At 46.2% G+C, this 12,747-nt stretch overlaps 1 protein-coding gene across 2 annotated transcripts in view; it reads left to right on the top strand.

Annotated features, from left to right (window-relative positions):
* AKAP1 (A-kinase anchoring protein 1) overlaps positions 1-12,747 on the top strand; it is a 51,382-nt gene that overhangs the window by 24,969 nt on the left and 13,666 nt on the right. For both annotated transcript variants that reach the window (XM_089494138.1, XM_089494136.1), the window contains exon 2: positions 9,262-10,925. In XM_089494138.1, the coding sequence (XP_089350264.1) occupies positions 9,287-10,925 (1,639 nt within the window). In that variant the 5' untranslated portion in view covers positions 9,262-9,286. The remainder of the gene's footprint in view (positions 1-9,261; positions 10,926-12,747) is intronic.

The following is a 12,747-nucleotide window of genomic DNA, read 5'->3' as shown; positions in this document are numbered from 1 at the left end:
CCACTTCTACAAATGTCCGAAACACACTGCAGAAACGATCCAGTTTGACACCGCTTTAACTGCCCTGGCTCAATGCTAGGAGATACATAGTTTTGTGGGCCATTTACTCTTCTCTGTCGGAGAGCTCTGGTGCCACGATAAACTACAATTCCCAGAATCCCCTAGCACTGAGCAAGGACAGTTAAAGCCGTCTCACACTGCATTGTTTCTGCAGTGTGTTTTGGACCATAGTTAATTTGTCCATCTTGGCAAACTTGAATATCTTCACGACCCAATCTTCCGTCAATTGAACGCCCACATTTTTTCCCCATTTCTGCGCATATAATAACCTAGCTGCCATGATTAAATGGCGTAACTTTTCATATTGTCTTAACAACTTAAGCCGTTAGTGTGATGTACTGGTTTGAGTGTTGGACTGTTCAGGGTTCGAATGCCGCCTTGGAAACGTGGAAGCATGCCGATTGATCTTGAGCGTCACACTTTCTCAGCCTCTGAATGAATCATGAAGTTGAAAGAGACCACAAGGCAGAGGCAAACCTAAGCTACCTGCTCAATTTCCTTCGCTGAGACTGGGGTCGGACTCAATATCTTTGGGGCCACTTCCAGTTTGATGACCCTCTGAATAAACCTCGCCAAGAAAACGGTTTGCCTTAGATTCACCGTAAATTAGGAATGACTTGAATGCTTTGATTGGGAGTTCCTGCATGGCAGAATGGGGTTGGACTGGATGGCCCTTGGGGTCTCTTCCAACTCTATGTATTAGTCATTGGCCATAATAAATAAATTACATTACATTTCTATGATCCTCCGAAGGCACACAGCGAGAAATGACATTACAGTGGTCCCTCCACATTTGGTTTGGGGCAAAGGCTCCCCGTAAATGCGGAAACGCCCCAAATAACTAAACGCTATTCTTTTTACTTAAGGCAACACCTCTCTAGGAATCTCACAATGCAGCTCTGCGGTCAGCATCTGCTAGAAATTGATCATAGAATCACGCTGCAGGACCTACAAATGCCTAGAGAAGGGTTTCGTCTAGGTCAGTGATGGCGAACCTATGGCACGCGTGCCGGAGGTGGCACTCGGAGCCCTCTCTGTGGGCACACATGCTGTCGCCCTAGAGTTTGCCAGAGTTTCTTACTTGTAGACGTGGTACTTGGCAATAAATAAGTGGGGTCTGGGTTGTAGTTTGGGCACTCGGTCTGTAAAAGGTTCACCATCACTGGTCTAGGTTCTCCAGCACCACTCTATGGTCAGCTTCTGGCAGAGTTGCGCCGGAGGACCTAGCGATCCCTAGAGAGAACGTATTGATCAAAGCCGCAAATGTGGAGGGCACACTCTCGACTTTCGGTTCAAATGGTCTTGTCCCGAAAGAGAAGTTATATGTCCCCATCCCACCCCACTCCAGTATTTGCGCAAAGGCCCAACTTTCGTTTCACCGCCAGAGGGAAAGAGTTGCGTTTGTTTTTTTACAGCAGGCGGAACATCGCGCTTTCCTACTTACTGTTTCGGCTCCTCTCTCTCGCTTCTGCTTTGTTTGCTTTAGTGCCAGAGTGCTTTATTTGTACAATTCAGGGCAAAGTACAGGGAAGGCACACTTTAGACCCCCAAATAACGTTTCTCATTGCGCATGGCCTGCTATTATTCGCACAGCGTGCTGCCAAACAGAACCTGGAAATTTATGTTAAAATGGACAAATTGGGGAATCTCTGGCCAGTAGCCTTGCGGATTGGGTTTTTTGTTTTGTTGCCCCGTTAAAAAACAACAACCCTAAATTCCAGTTCCTTTTCACAATCTTTCTGCATAGCTTTTATGCAAACTTGTTGAAAAGGTCTTGTAAAACGGCAATAGCCACAAGCCGCCTTGCAAATCTCTTGTGGTGCCATGTCAAGCCATTACACTCAATGTAAAACATGGGTAGGGCTTTGTGTGTGTGTGTGTTTGCATACAGTTGGCCTTTCGCATTTGCGTCTTTGACTTTTGCGGATCGGATTCTTTGCGGCTTTGATTCGTACGTTCTCTCTAGGAATCTCTCGATGCAACTCTGCCAGACGTTGACCATAGAGTTGTGCTGGAGGATGTAGAAGTTGCTAGAGAAAACACCTTTCTGGGCATTTGTAGGTCCTCCAGTGTGAGTCTGTGATCAACGTCTGGCGGATGTTGACCATAGAGTTGCGCTGGAGGATCTGGAGATTTCATTAGGTATGGCTTGAGGATTATACGATCTGAAGAGATCCCCTATTTGCAGTCCAAAGAGATCCCCTTTTTATTTGTGTTGGTCTATAACCGTAATAAAGATCCTATTCTATTGCTTAAAAGAGTTTTGGAGCAATGAGAACTAGACTCTTGTTGCTTCCATCGCAAGAAGAAACATGGACGATTGAGCCGCCCCAGTTTCCAGAGTGTCCCCCTCCAATCAAATTCATTGAACAGGAGGACGAGGGATCCGTTTGCAACTTCGTCTTCCAAGCGATATCCGCTAAGTCCTTGCTTGTCTTTTGTGCCTCCCTCCCATAAGGGTTTGTCAGAGAGCTGCTAAATATACTAGCGCTTTTTACAGAGTCCAGGCTAAGTAGATGATGATTCAGTTGTGAATCAAAATGCACCAAGGAAGGGTTGGAGGGCTTGCTCTTGTCTCGTCTTGTGTGGCATTTGTCGGACCCTAATGCTGAGATGTGGTTGCAAAGGACCCTGTAGATGGAGAAATAAAAATGCTTAGTGTGTGTGTGTGTGTGTTTGTGTGTGTACATACTAGGCGTCCAAGATAACTTATCTTTCCTGGAATCTGTAGCTTCTGTGTGGGCTTATAAGGCAGCTCATGTGTCCCTCGGTTATTTTTAGCCTGGAAAAATTCCTCGGCCCCCATGACTTTCGTTTTTAACACAACCGGGTCCCATCGCTTGCGCCTCTTCGCCAGCGCGGCTGCATTCTCGGATGCTGCGTTGCACATCTTTCTAATTCTGCTTTATTACACGATTGTATGGTTATGCGCTTAGGGAGAGAAGCCTGTGTATCAGGGAGAGAATCCTGCTTTGTCCACATTTGTTATCATGCGCCTTAGAGTCATTTCCGACTTGCGGCGGCCCTAAGGCAAACCTGTCATGGGGTTTCCGTAGCAAGATGTGTTCCGAGGAGGTTTGCCATTGCTGTCCCCCGAGGCTGAGAGTGTGCGACTTGACCAAGGTCAACCAATGGGTTTCATGACCACGCCACAATTTGAACCTTGGTCTCCAGAAATATCTGTCCTGACATTACTCAGCATGGGCTGGGCATTCAGAGCACATTATCCAGTGGAATGAAGGATGCAAAGTAATTTACTCCAGGGAGAGAAAAAAGTTAGTGTATTTGTATTACGCCATTGGCTTGGCACTTGACGGAGTGCAAACGCATTCTTCTGCTATGCTCTCACTGACCACTCTGAATCTCATGGGCTCAATATGGACTTAACTGTATATACTGGACTATAGGTCAACATGATGTAGAAGCTGAGGTCCAAAATTACGGGTTTTGATATGACCCATCGATAAGTATGGAGAACTTAAGACGCATGTAACAAAGGATGTGTTCAGCCTAAAAGCTGGATGGATGAGGAAGGGACTATGGTAAATTGTGGCTATGCGCTGTGTATGGGAGGTGACCCAACATGTATGGTGCGCAGTGGTCCCTTAGTGGTGAAGGACCCCCATGGATATAGAAAAACCCGAAAGGACGCCTCTCTAAGGATCTCCAGGTCCTCCAGTGCAACTCTGTGGTCAACATCTGCCAGAAGTTGACCATAGAGTCTTGCCGGAGGACCTACAAATGCTTAGGGAAGCGTTTTCTCTATGAAAGTCTAGGTAACCCGGCGCAACTCTATGGTCAACCTCCATCATAGTTGCACCGGAGGACCTAGAGATTCCTAGAGAGAACATTTGAATCCAAACGGCAAAAGTCAACGCCACGAATGTGGAGGGCCAACTCTAGTTAGAATAGCGGGGTATCATTTGACCGTCCCATATGGTTTGCCAGTTTCATAATCCCTAAATTTAGACTTCTTTTACTATGGCACGTTTTTATGTGCCGCCATCAACTGTGTTGGAAGGTAAATATCATAGCAATTCATTTGGCAAGCTTCCCGGCCCATGTTTGAATCTAGAAACAGAATCAATTGATCCTATTTTATTGCACTGTCCATTTGAACAAATCACTGCCGTTTTACACAAATTTCCAGAGTGAACAACAAGATTTTATCTCTCCTTTCTACTTGTTGACTCCAATTTCAGAGAAAGGTGCTAGATTCCGCATCGGTGCTGTTACTACGCATAGATAAATTTTAGGGGGGACATTTGTTAATACGGAAACATTAATCTTAGCGATGCAATTTTAACATTTTCCTTTTCTCGGCTTTTCATTTTGGGGATCTAGACAGAAACATGGATGCGGCGGCTTAGTGGTTAAGACACCAATTCAGAAGCAGCCATCTCCGTTTAGTGCGTTAGGAATTGCAGCTGTACTTAGTTGTGTATTTGTGTGTGTTTTTAATGTGTTTTATGCATTTTAGTTTGCATTTGGTCCATCGCTATAAATAATCCATCGATGTGGACGGGGCTGAGAAAATGTGCATGGGTCCAAAAGGATGAAACGGCAAAGCAAAGGAAGTGGCGACTGTGCTAGCAGTGATTCGCAGTACACAGTTGTGTGCTATGTCTTGGCTTTGTTAGTTGGAGTCCAACAATATTTGGGGGGTGGGGGGGTCACAGGCTTCCCTTTCGCCTTCTAGGGTTGGCTTATGAGTTTCATTGGGAGAAATGCTGCTGCGTGGGTCATCCATATCAGGTTCTTCTTTAACTTAAAAAGCAGACTTTTGCTTAACTTAACCATTTCTCCCTGGAGATGTCCACCAGCAAAACCCTTTGTCCGCCGGGTGTTTTGTAGGCCTGGCTTTGCCAGCTGCAGAACCCCGTATCTGTGAAATGACCTCGAATCTCAATGATATCGGAGTTGTAACCAACACCGCCGTGTGTGACTTGGTCGCTTGCCCGCAGCTGAGTGAATTGTGTGTGTGTGTATTCTAGTTGCGGTAAATATTGCCAGCTCTTCGTTCCCAAAATCTTAAGGAGCGCTGTTCTTTCTCCTCTCTTGCAAAACTCCTTGGCTTTCTGACCGTATAAGGATCAGATCACAAAAAGTTGGGACAGTTGTGCTTCGGGATTTTACTGCAGTAGATAAAGGAGGAAGAGTGTTGCACAGAGGAAGCCAGCTATGCCAAGGAAAGCTTGTGTTAATGTGTTCCATGTTTGTTGTGGGTCATGTGCATGCTTTGTCTAGCAAATCACTTTTAAGTATTCACAGGCCTGTTACAGACTGCCCAAAATAAAGCTGCTTGGGGTCTCTTTGGAGGTATGCTGTTTAAATGATGCATGGGTCCTAAGAGTCCGGATGCTGCACCAAAGCTGCTTCGGGTCTCTTTGGAGGTATGCTATTTAAATGATGCATGGGTCCTAAGAGTCCGGAGGTCGCGCCAAAGCCACACTCCATTCCTAAGCACTGGAGTGCAGCTTTGGTGCCGCTTCCGGATTCTTAGGATGCATGCATCATTTAAACAGCATACCTCCAAAGAGACCCCAAGCAGCTTTATTTTGGCAGTCTGTAACAGGCCACAGTTGTCAAGGTTGTTGAAAACTTTGTGCTCTCAATGCTCGGGGTCCTCAGTCTTACAAGATGTGGTGCGGTGGTTTGAGCGTTGGACTAGGTTTCTGGAGACCAGGGTTCAAATCCTTGCTCAGCCATGGAAACCCATGGGATTACCGTGGGCAAGTCACAGACTCTCAGCCGCCCAAAAAAGCTCATGATAGGTTCACCTTGGGGTCCCCATAAATCAGAAATTACTTGACTGCACACAACAACAACAAAGTCCTCATGGTCCCACGAAATAATCTGAGACAAACACCAAGTTTTTGGTGTTAAGAGTTCATTGCTGACGTTGCGCCAGCATCTGTGGCTGGCATCTTGAAAGATGCCAGCCACAGATGCTGGAGGAACGTCAGGAATAAACACTTCTGGAACATGGCCACATAGCCCCAAAAACCCACAAAAAACTAAGGATCCCAGCCATGAAAGCCTTCGACTTCATACTAGTAATTGTTTTCTTGTCCTTCCAGCTACTTATTGTCTAATCCTTTAGGGTTAATGCAATGTGATGGTTTGAGTTTTGGACTGTGACTCTGCAGACCAGGGTTCGAATGCTGGTTCGGCCGTGAAAACCTACTGGGTGACCTTAGGCAGGTTGCACACTCTCAGCCTCCGAGGATGGCAATGGCAAACATGCTCTGAAGAAACGTGCCAAGAAAACCCACTGATAGGGTCACCTTAGGATCGCCGTAAGGTGGAAACAACTTGAAGGCACACAACAACAACAACAACCACCACTGAGGCCCAAACCTGTATCTGGCTCTATCACTCAAACTTGGAGGCTTCAGACATGGTGACGAATTGCTCTTCTGTTCCCTGCATGTCGAACATCAAGCGGATCAGGGAGAAATCCTCAGGTTTAGTTCTTCCGCAGTAGGTTTTTCTTGGAAGAGGCTTCTTTGTGATGTGAACCCTGCAAAAGTAATGTGACATAGCAGTAAGCAGACTGAGAAAGTGGCCCTTGAAATTTGCATTTGTGAGTATTTGGGAGCAAATCTTCATGCCCAGAGATGCTCAGATGCTGTGCGCGGGCAGGATAAATTATGACTATATTGTACAGTAAGCAGTTCTCTCCATAGGCAGCTGTTTACCCCTGAAATTCCTAACTCAGGGCCTGTGGATTCTCCTCTGTTAAGGAAAGGAATGCCTTCCCCATCTTTTAATAACTCAGAGGGAGCTCTTGCACTAGCGGCGTGAATTGCAGACCTCTTTAAATCCATCTTTTTATTCAAAGTTGTTTAATTTATACGGTCCACGGGTCTTTTATCCGCGGATTCAAGCATCCATGGCTTGAAAATATTCCAAAAGAGTATAAATTCCAAGTAGCCGAGCGTGATTTTGCCATTTGATATAAGGGACACCATTTTGCTATGCCATTGTATTGAATGGGACTTGAGCCTGGAACCAAACCCCAGAGGATATCAAGCTCTGTAATGATTTAATCAAACGTTTAAGAATATATATTGTTTTACATTGCTTTTACCAACTTGAGATCTTTGGATGTTGTTATTGTACGCCTTCAAGTCATTCCCAGTTTGTGCAAACCTATCGCAAGGGTCTTCTGGGGCTGAGAGTGTGCCACTTGCCCAAAGTGGGTTCCCATGGCTGAGCAAAGAATTGAACCCTGGTCTCTAGGGTTGTACTCCAATGCTCAAATCACTACATCACACTCTCTTTAGGTATAATGGTTTGAGTGCTTGAACTACGACTCTGGAAACCAGGGTTCGATTCCCAGCTCAGCCATGGGTTACCTTGGCAAGTCGCATACCCTCAGCCTCAGAAGATGGGAACGGCAGACTACCTTTGAGTAAATCTCTCCAAGAAAAGGCCATGGTAGGTTCATTGTAGCTGGCCTGCCCCATTGCATGGAGCTGCCAGAGGATTCCTGGCCCTGCCTAGTCCAAGGAAATAACAAGGCCGCAGGGTAACAAGTGTTGTGACCTTCTCTAGGGAAAGCTTAGCCACTCACATGACATCCCAAGTTGTTAAGCTAATCTGTAACAGTCCGTGGTGGGGTTTTGCGCGTCCGGTGAGTTCGCATACCTTTTTCACGTCGTAAGTGGATGAAAGTTCAGCTATGGGGAATTGCTGTCTTGGGTCGGCCGCACCAAAATGAGAGTATTGGAAGGGACCGCAAGGGTGATCTAGACCAACCTTTGCCATGCAGGTGTACACAGGTGAAGCACTCCTGCACGGCAGCCATACAATCTCTGCTTAAAAACATCCAAAGAAAGAGTCCATCTTCCAATCTGCCACTGTCAAACAGCTCTCAGTGAGTGTCAAGTGCTTCCTAAGGTTTAGGTAGAACCTCATTTCTTGTCATTTGCATCCGCCTGTTCATGTTCTGTTCCCCGGAGCAGCAGAAAACAAGCTCGCTCCATCTTCAGATAGTCAAAGACAACAGTCCTATCACCTCTCCGGCTGCATCTACATTGCAGAATTAATCCAAATTGGATGCTGCTTTAACTGCAGTGGCTCTGGGGAACTGCGGAGCAGGCAGGCGAAGTAGGTTTGCGTGCAGATGGGGAAAACGGAGCAATACAAATCCCATTCACACTACCCAGTTGTAGCACTTTAAATGCCATGGGTGCATCCTGTGGAATCCTGGGTGTTGGAATTTGCTGGAACGCTGGCACCGGGTTCTAAAAACGCTTCTTAAACTGCCAACCCAAGGATTCCATAGGATGTAACTGTGGCAGTAAGACGGGAAAGCAGTACTATAATAAGGTAAAGTGAAGTGAGACAATTGATGGAGTAAAAGGAAAAAAATCTGAGAGTTAGTGAGTGGGAGTGTGGTTAAAAGACAGCATAGTGAGAGGTTGTGATCCAGGGATTTACACAATGTGTGGCACAGTCACTTCCAGCTCAGAAACTGAGCTGAAACATGGGTGATCTTCTCCATTTTGGGGATGGAGAAGGCCACGGGAGTACCCAAATGGCTATATTTTTGTGTTGGTTTGGGCATGGTTTGTTTTAAGAGGATTGTACTTATATGAGAGAGAGACAGAGACAGACAGACAGTCAGTTTCCATGGATTCAACCATCTGCGGTTTGGTAATATATATGATGTTATATTATATTTATAAAGCAAACCTTGATTTTGCTATTTTGAGCAGCCACTGATTTTCTTGTATCCATGGGACGTCCAGGAACCAAATCCAAAGGGTTTGTTGTTCTGTACTTAAGTTGTTGTTGTTGTTATGTGCCTTCAAGTCGTTTCCAACTTATGGCAACCTTATATCCATATTATGGGGTTTTCTTGGCAAGTTTATTCAGAGGGGCTTTGCCATTACCTTTTCCTGAGGCTAAGAGCATAAGATTTGCTCAGGGTGGGTTGCATGGCTAGCTGGGAAATGAACCCTGGTCTCCAGAGTCGTAAACCACCATTCAAACCATTACGCCATGCTGGCTCTCTTATATAATATACTGGACATTTATTTAATGATGGTTGAAGTTTTAAAAACATAAAATGTTATGACTTACGTAAACATAGAAAAAACCCCAGAGAAGACAAAATACAAAAAGGAGAAAGAACATACAAACGTATATTAACTTGATGCTCTCCTTCCCCTTTCCCTTGATATCTTCTAGGTGCAGTTGCTGAGTATCTGAAAAAATGGCGCTACGCCTCCGCACCTTACTGCCATTTGCCATACCTGGGGTGCTGGCGCTCATCGGATGGTGGTGGTTCTCTTCACGTAAAAAGGAGCGCGCCAGCAACCATGACAGGCAAGACACAGCCAGCTTGGAAGAGCACAGAATATGCTCCGCCAAAAAGGAGTCTTGCACTAGAGAAGACCCACAGTCAAACAATGAACTCTTGTTGCCTCTGGAAGCCAAACAGCCTCCTCAGTCAACCTTGGTCTTTCAGCATTTGGTAGAAGTGCCGGCACCTTCTTCTCCAGAACCCCAGGCTTGGTGCTTGGATCCTTCCAAAAGAGACCTGCCTGTTCCTCCAAAAACAGCCGTCAACTTCGACGCGCTTCGGGACGAGAGTGAAAAACTCAAAGCATCGATGGGATGTCGAGGTATGTTTGCATCTCATGCGCTTGAGTCCTCCTTTTCAGATTCACAAAGAGCAAACGTCAGTGTGGGAGAAAGTACTGCGGAGGGGAAGGTGGATTCCACACAAGTTGCAGACCAGGTACCACTGGCGACTTTTATGACCACGCTTCTGGCAGAGTCGTTTCGATTGGAGAAATCGGGGGATAATAGTGAAGAGCCAATAGACCAAAACAACTCAAAAGAAGGCCGGTATCCTGAGGTTGCTGCTGTGAGTACTGGCTCTTCGCCCATTCCCTGCTCTGCTGTGGCGCATGAAGCCATTCCTGAAGCCACACTAGACGTTACTGAAACAGAAGAGATGGATGGTGGTGTTGTGGTTGAGGTGGAGACCGCTGGCACTGGGTTGCCCGCTAGTTTGCGCGCAGAACCGGCTGGCTCAAGATTGTCCGGGGAAGTAGAGACGTCCAGTTCCAACGCTGGTAGCATGTTGAAGCACCCTGGGTTTGGAGATGGTGGACAGAAGGGCAGTTTGGAGAAGGAGAGGATAGGCGGCATCACCTTGGACAAGGAGGAAGTTGAGAAAATTGAGCAGGTGGCCATACATATAATTTCCAACGTCATCCGAGCAGCCACCGAGGAAGTACTGTCCGGGTCGGTCAACGACGTGTCCGACAGGATCTGTCACATGGCCGGTCGTGTTGACAAACCCATGCGTACGAGTGGTGTTGGCTCGGAAGAATCCGGCCCGATGAGTGAGTGTGCAGCTGAGAAGGTCGCAACGGTTGAACTGTCTCCCCTCCTAGAAGAAAACATTGGTCGTCCGACATTCTCCAGTCACTTGACGCATGGTCTCCTGGCAAACCCTGCTCATGCGCAGCCCAGGGACTCCGTATGTACTGTGCAGCCCCCTAGCGACCCCGCTGTGGCTGAAGACCACGAGGAGGAGTTTGAAGATATCCATACGGTGACGGAAGATTCCGGTTGCAGCGCATGCGCCTCTGAAGACGGGACTAGTGCAGAGGACCTTTTGAGACCCCCTTTGTCTCCTGCATTGCGGCAAACCCTGGATCTCTTGAACATGCCCACACTCAAAGACTTGGAGCAGAACTCGGCGTCGAGCCAAAAACCCTCCTCCCCTACGCTAGCCGAAAACAAGGTGCCATACAGCAATGGGGTGCTGAAAGAGGATGGCGCACCTCTGGGGCATGAGCAGACGTGGCCGGGAGAAGCAGACGGAGACCACTCAGGAGGTAAGGTGTTGCTTCCTCCGCCTCAAGGCTTTATCATTTAAAGACATAGCCGTGTTAGTCTGTAGAATCAGCATGTAGAGAGATGTTGGAGCACCTGACTCACTGGAAGAAAGCAGTTGGCAGCATGAGCTTTCCTAGACTTCAGTCTACTTCCTAAAAAGCACCTGAGTACCAGAGTACTCTTTCAGAGGAAGAGACTGGCAAAACCACTTCTGCGCATTCCTTGCGAGATTTGATTCAGAAAAGCCTATTCGATCTGAAGGCACATACCTACTCTCACATGTGCAACTAGACCAAATGCATCTGAGGAAGTAGACTGGAGTCTAGGAAAGCTCATGCTGCCAACTGCTTTCTTTCAGTGAGTCTCAAAGGTGCTACAATGGCTATAGTGAGCTCGTATCAATGTAATGCCCATCAACAGAACTCACTGGCTGGATTACCAGTAAGTGATAAAGCCTTAAGTGATAAAGTGCCTAAGACATAAAATCTTAAGTAGTTCCAAACAGCCCCGGAATAAAACCCACCAGGGACAGCAACAATAATGTAGACTATAACCATTTGGGAACACAGGGCTTCATTTATTTTACTCAGTGCTGCAGAAGTGGTTTCTTTCAAATACCCTTTATCTCTTATATGGCAACATCTCTTAGATAAAATGGTGGTTTAGAAAGTAATCTGGGAACAAGTGACCCGGTGCCCTCTAGGATCGTGTTACTCAAAGTGTGGGTGGCTAGACCAGTACTGGTCCCTGAGCTATGCTGGTTGTAGAGTCTGGTCAAGCTGGGTTAAATTGGGTTTACTGGATGGCCCTAGTGGTCTCTTCCAACTCTACGATTCTATGATTCTAAACCATGGTTTAAAACTTGGTTTAGACCATAGTTAAAACTAAAGATTACACCAATTGCCTTCTTTTCAAGAAACAGTCCTGTTTTTTTTAATTAATTAGATAGATAGATAGATAGATAGATAGATAGATAGATAGATAGATAGATTGTGTGTCTATGTACGTATGTATTATTAAAGTCTGGCTGTTACTACTAATGTAATGGCTAGACCAGTTAGAGCTAATATTTGCAAGCACAACTTAATGGAAATGCAATCTTGTGAACCTGCCCCCATGATAAAGAGGCCTGAGTTTTGATTTGATCTTTTTTAATCCCTCGCTCTGGATTGGAGAAAAGTCAGGGCGGAGGCCCAGCCATTAAATTTGTGGTTGGCAACGTGGGCATAGCCTTAGGCTGACTGCTAATATAAGATGCTGTTGTTGAGTCACTTGGCCCATTGGGGAATGCTCAGCTGACTGGCATGAGCACCCAAATCTGCCAAACCCATCATCTCTTGTGGTTAGAAGCCCAGCCAACGTTGTTCTTTGGTGAAAGGGAATTCGGATTGCAATTTGCCGATTTCACAACAAATGCCAAAACAATCTATTAAAAACAAATATCTTTGGACTTCATGCATTAGGTTTGGCCTGTTCTGATGTTTCTCCGCATGATTGTCATTCTGCGCACTACATGAACATCCTCAAGCTTAGGTCTGCAGAGGCCCATAGGCTGCATGCAACGCTTGAACATCACTTCTGTGGTCCATGAAATCCCCCTGATCCATATTTAAAACAAAACACTTTTGGGTGTAAATTGGGGACAGTTTTGGCACCATCCAATGCTTGGAAACACATGACCTTAGGCTGACAAAGTGTGACATGAAACAGTGAGTTTCATGGCCAAGCTGGGAATCGAATGCAGGGTAATCAGATATCCTCCTTTTCCAGGACATGATCTACATTTCATCCTTCAGCCAGGAGGAATTCTTAAATGTCTTC

This window comes from Sceloporus occidentalis, unplaced genomic scaffold (assembly GCF_023333645.1).
Source record: "Sceloporus occidentalis isolate IW3139 unplaced genomic scaffold, rSceOcc1.0.p SCAF_69, whole genome shotgun sequence".
NCBI lineage: Eukaryota > Metazoa > Chordata > Lepidosauria > Squamata > Phrynosomatidae > Sceloporus > Sceloporus occidentalis.
Note: the sequence above shows the minus strand (reverse complement) of the source record. Positions and strands in the feature narration are given on the sequence as shown.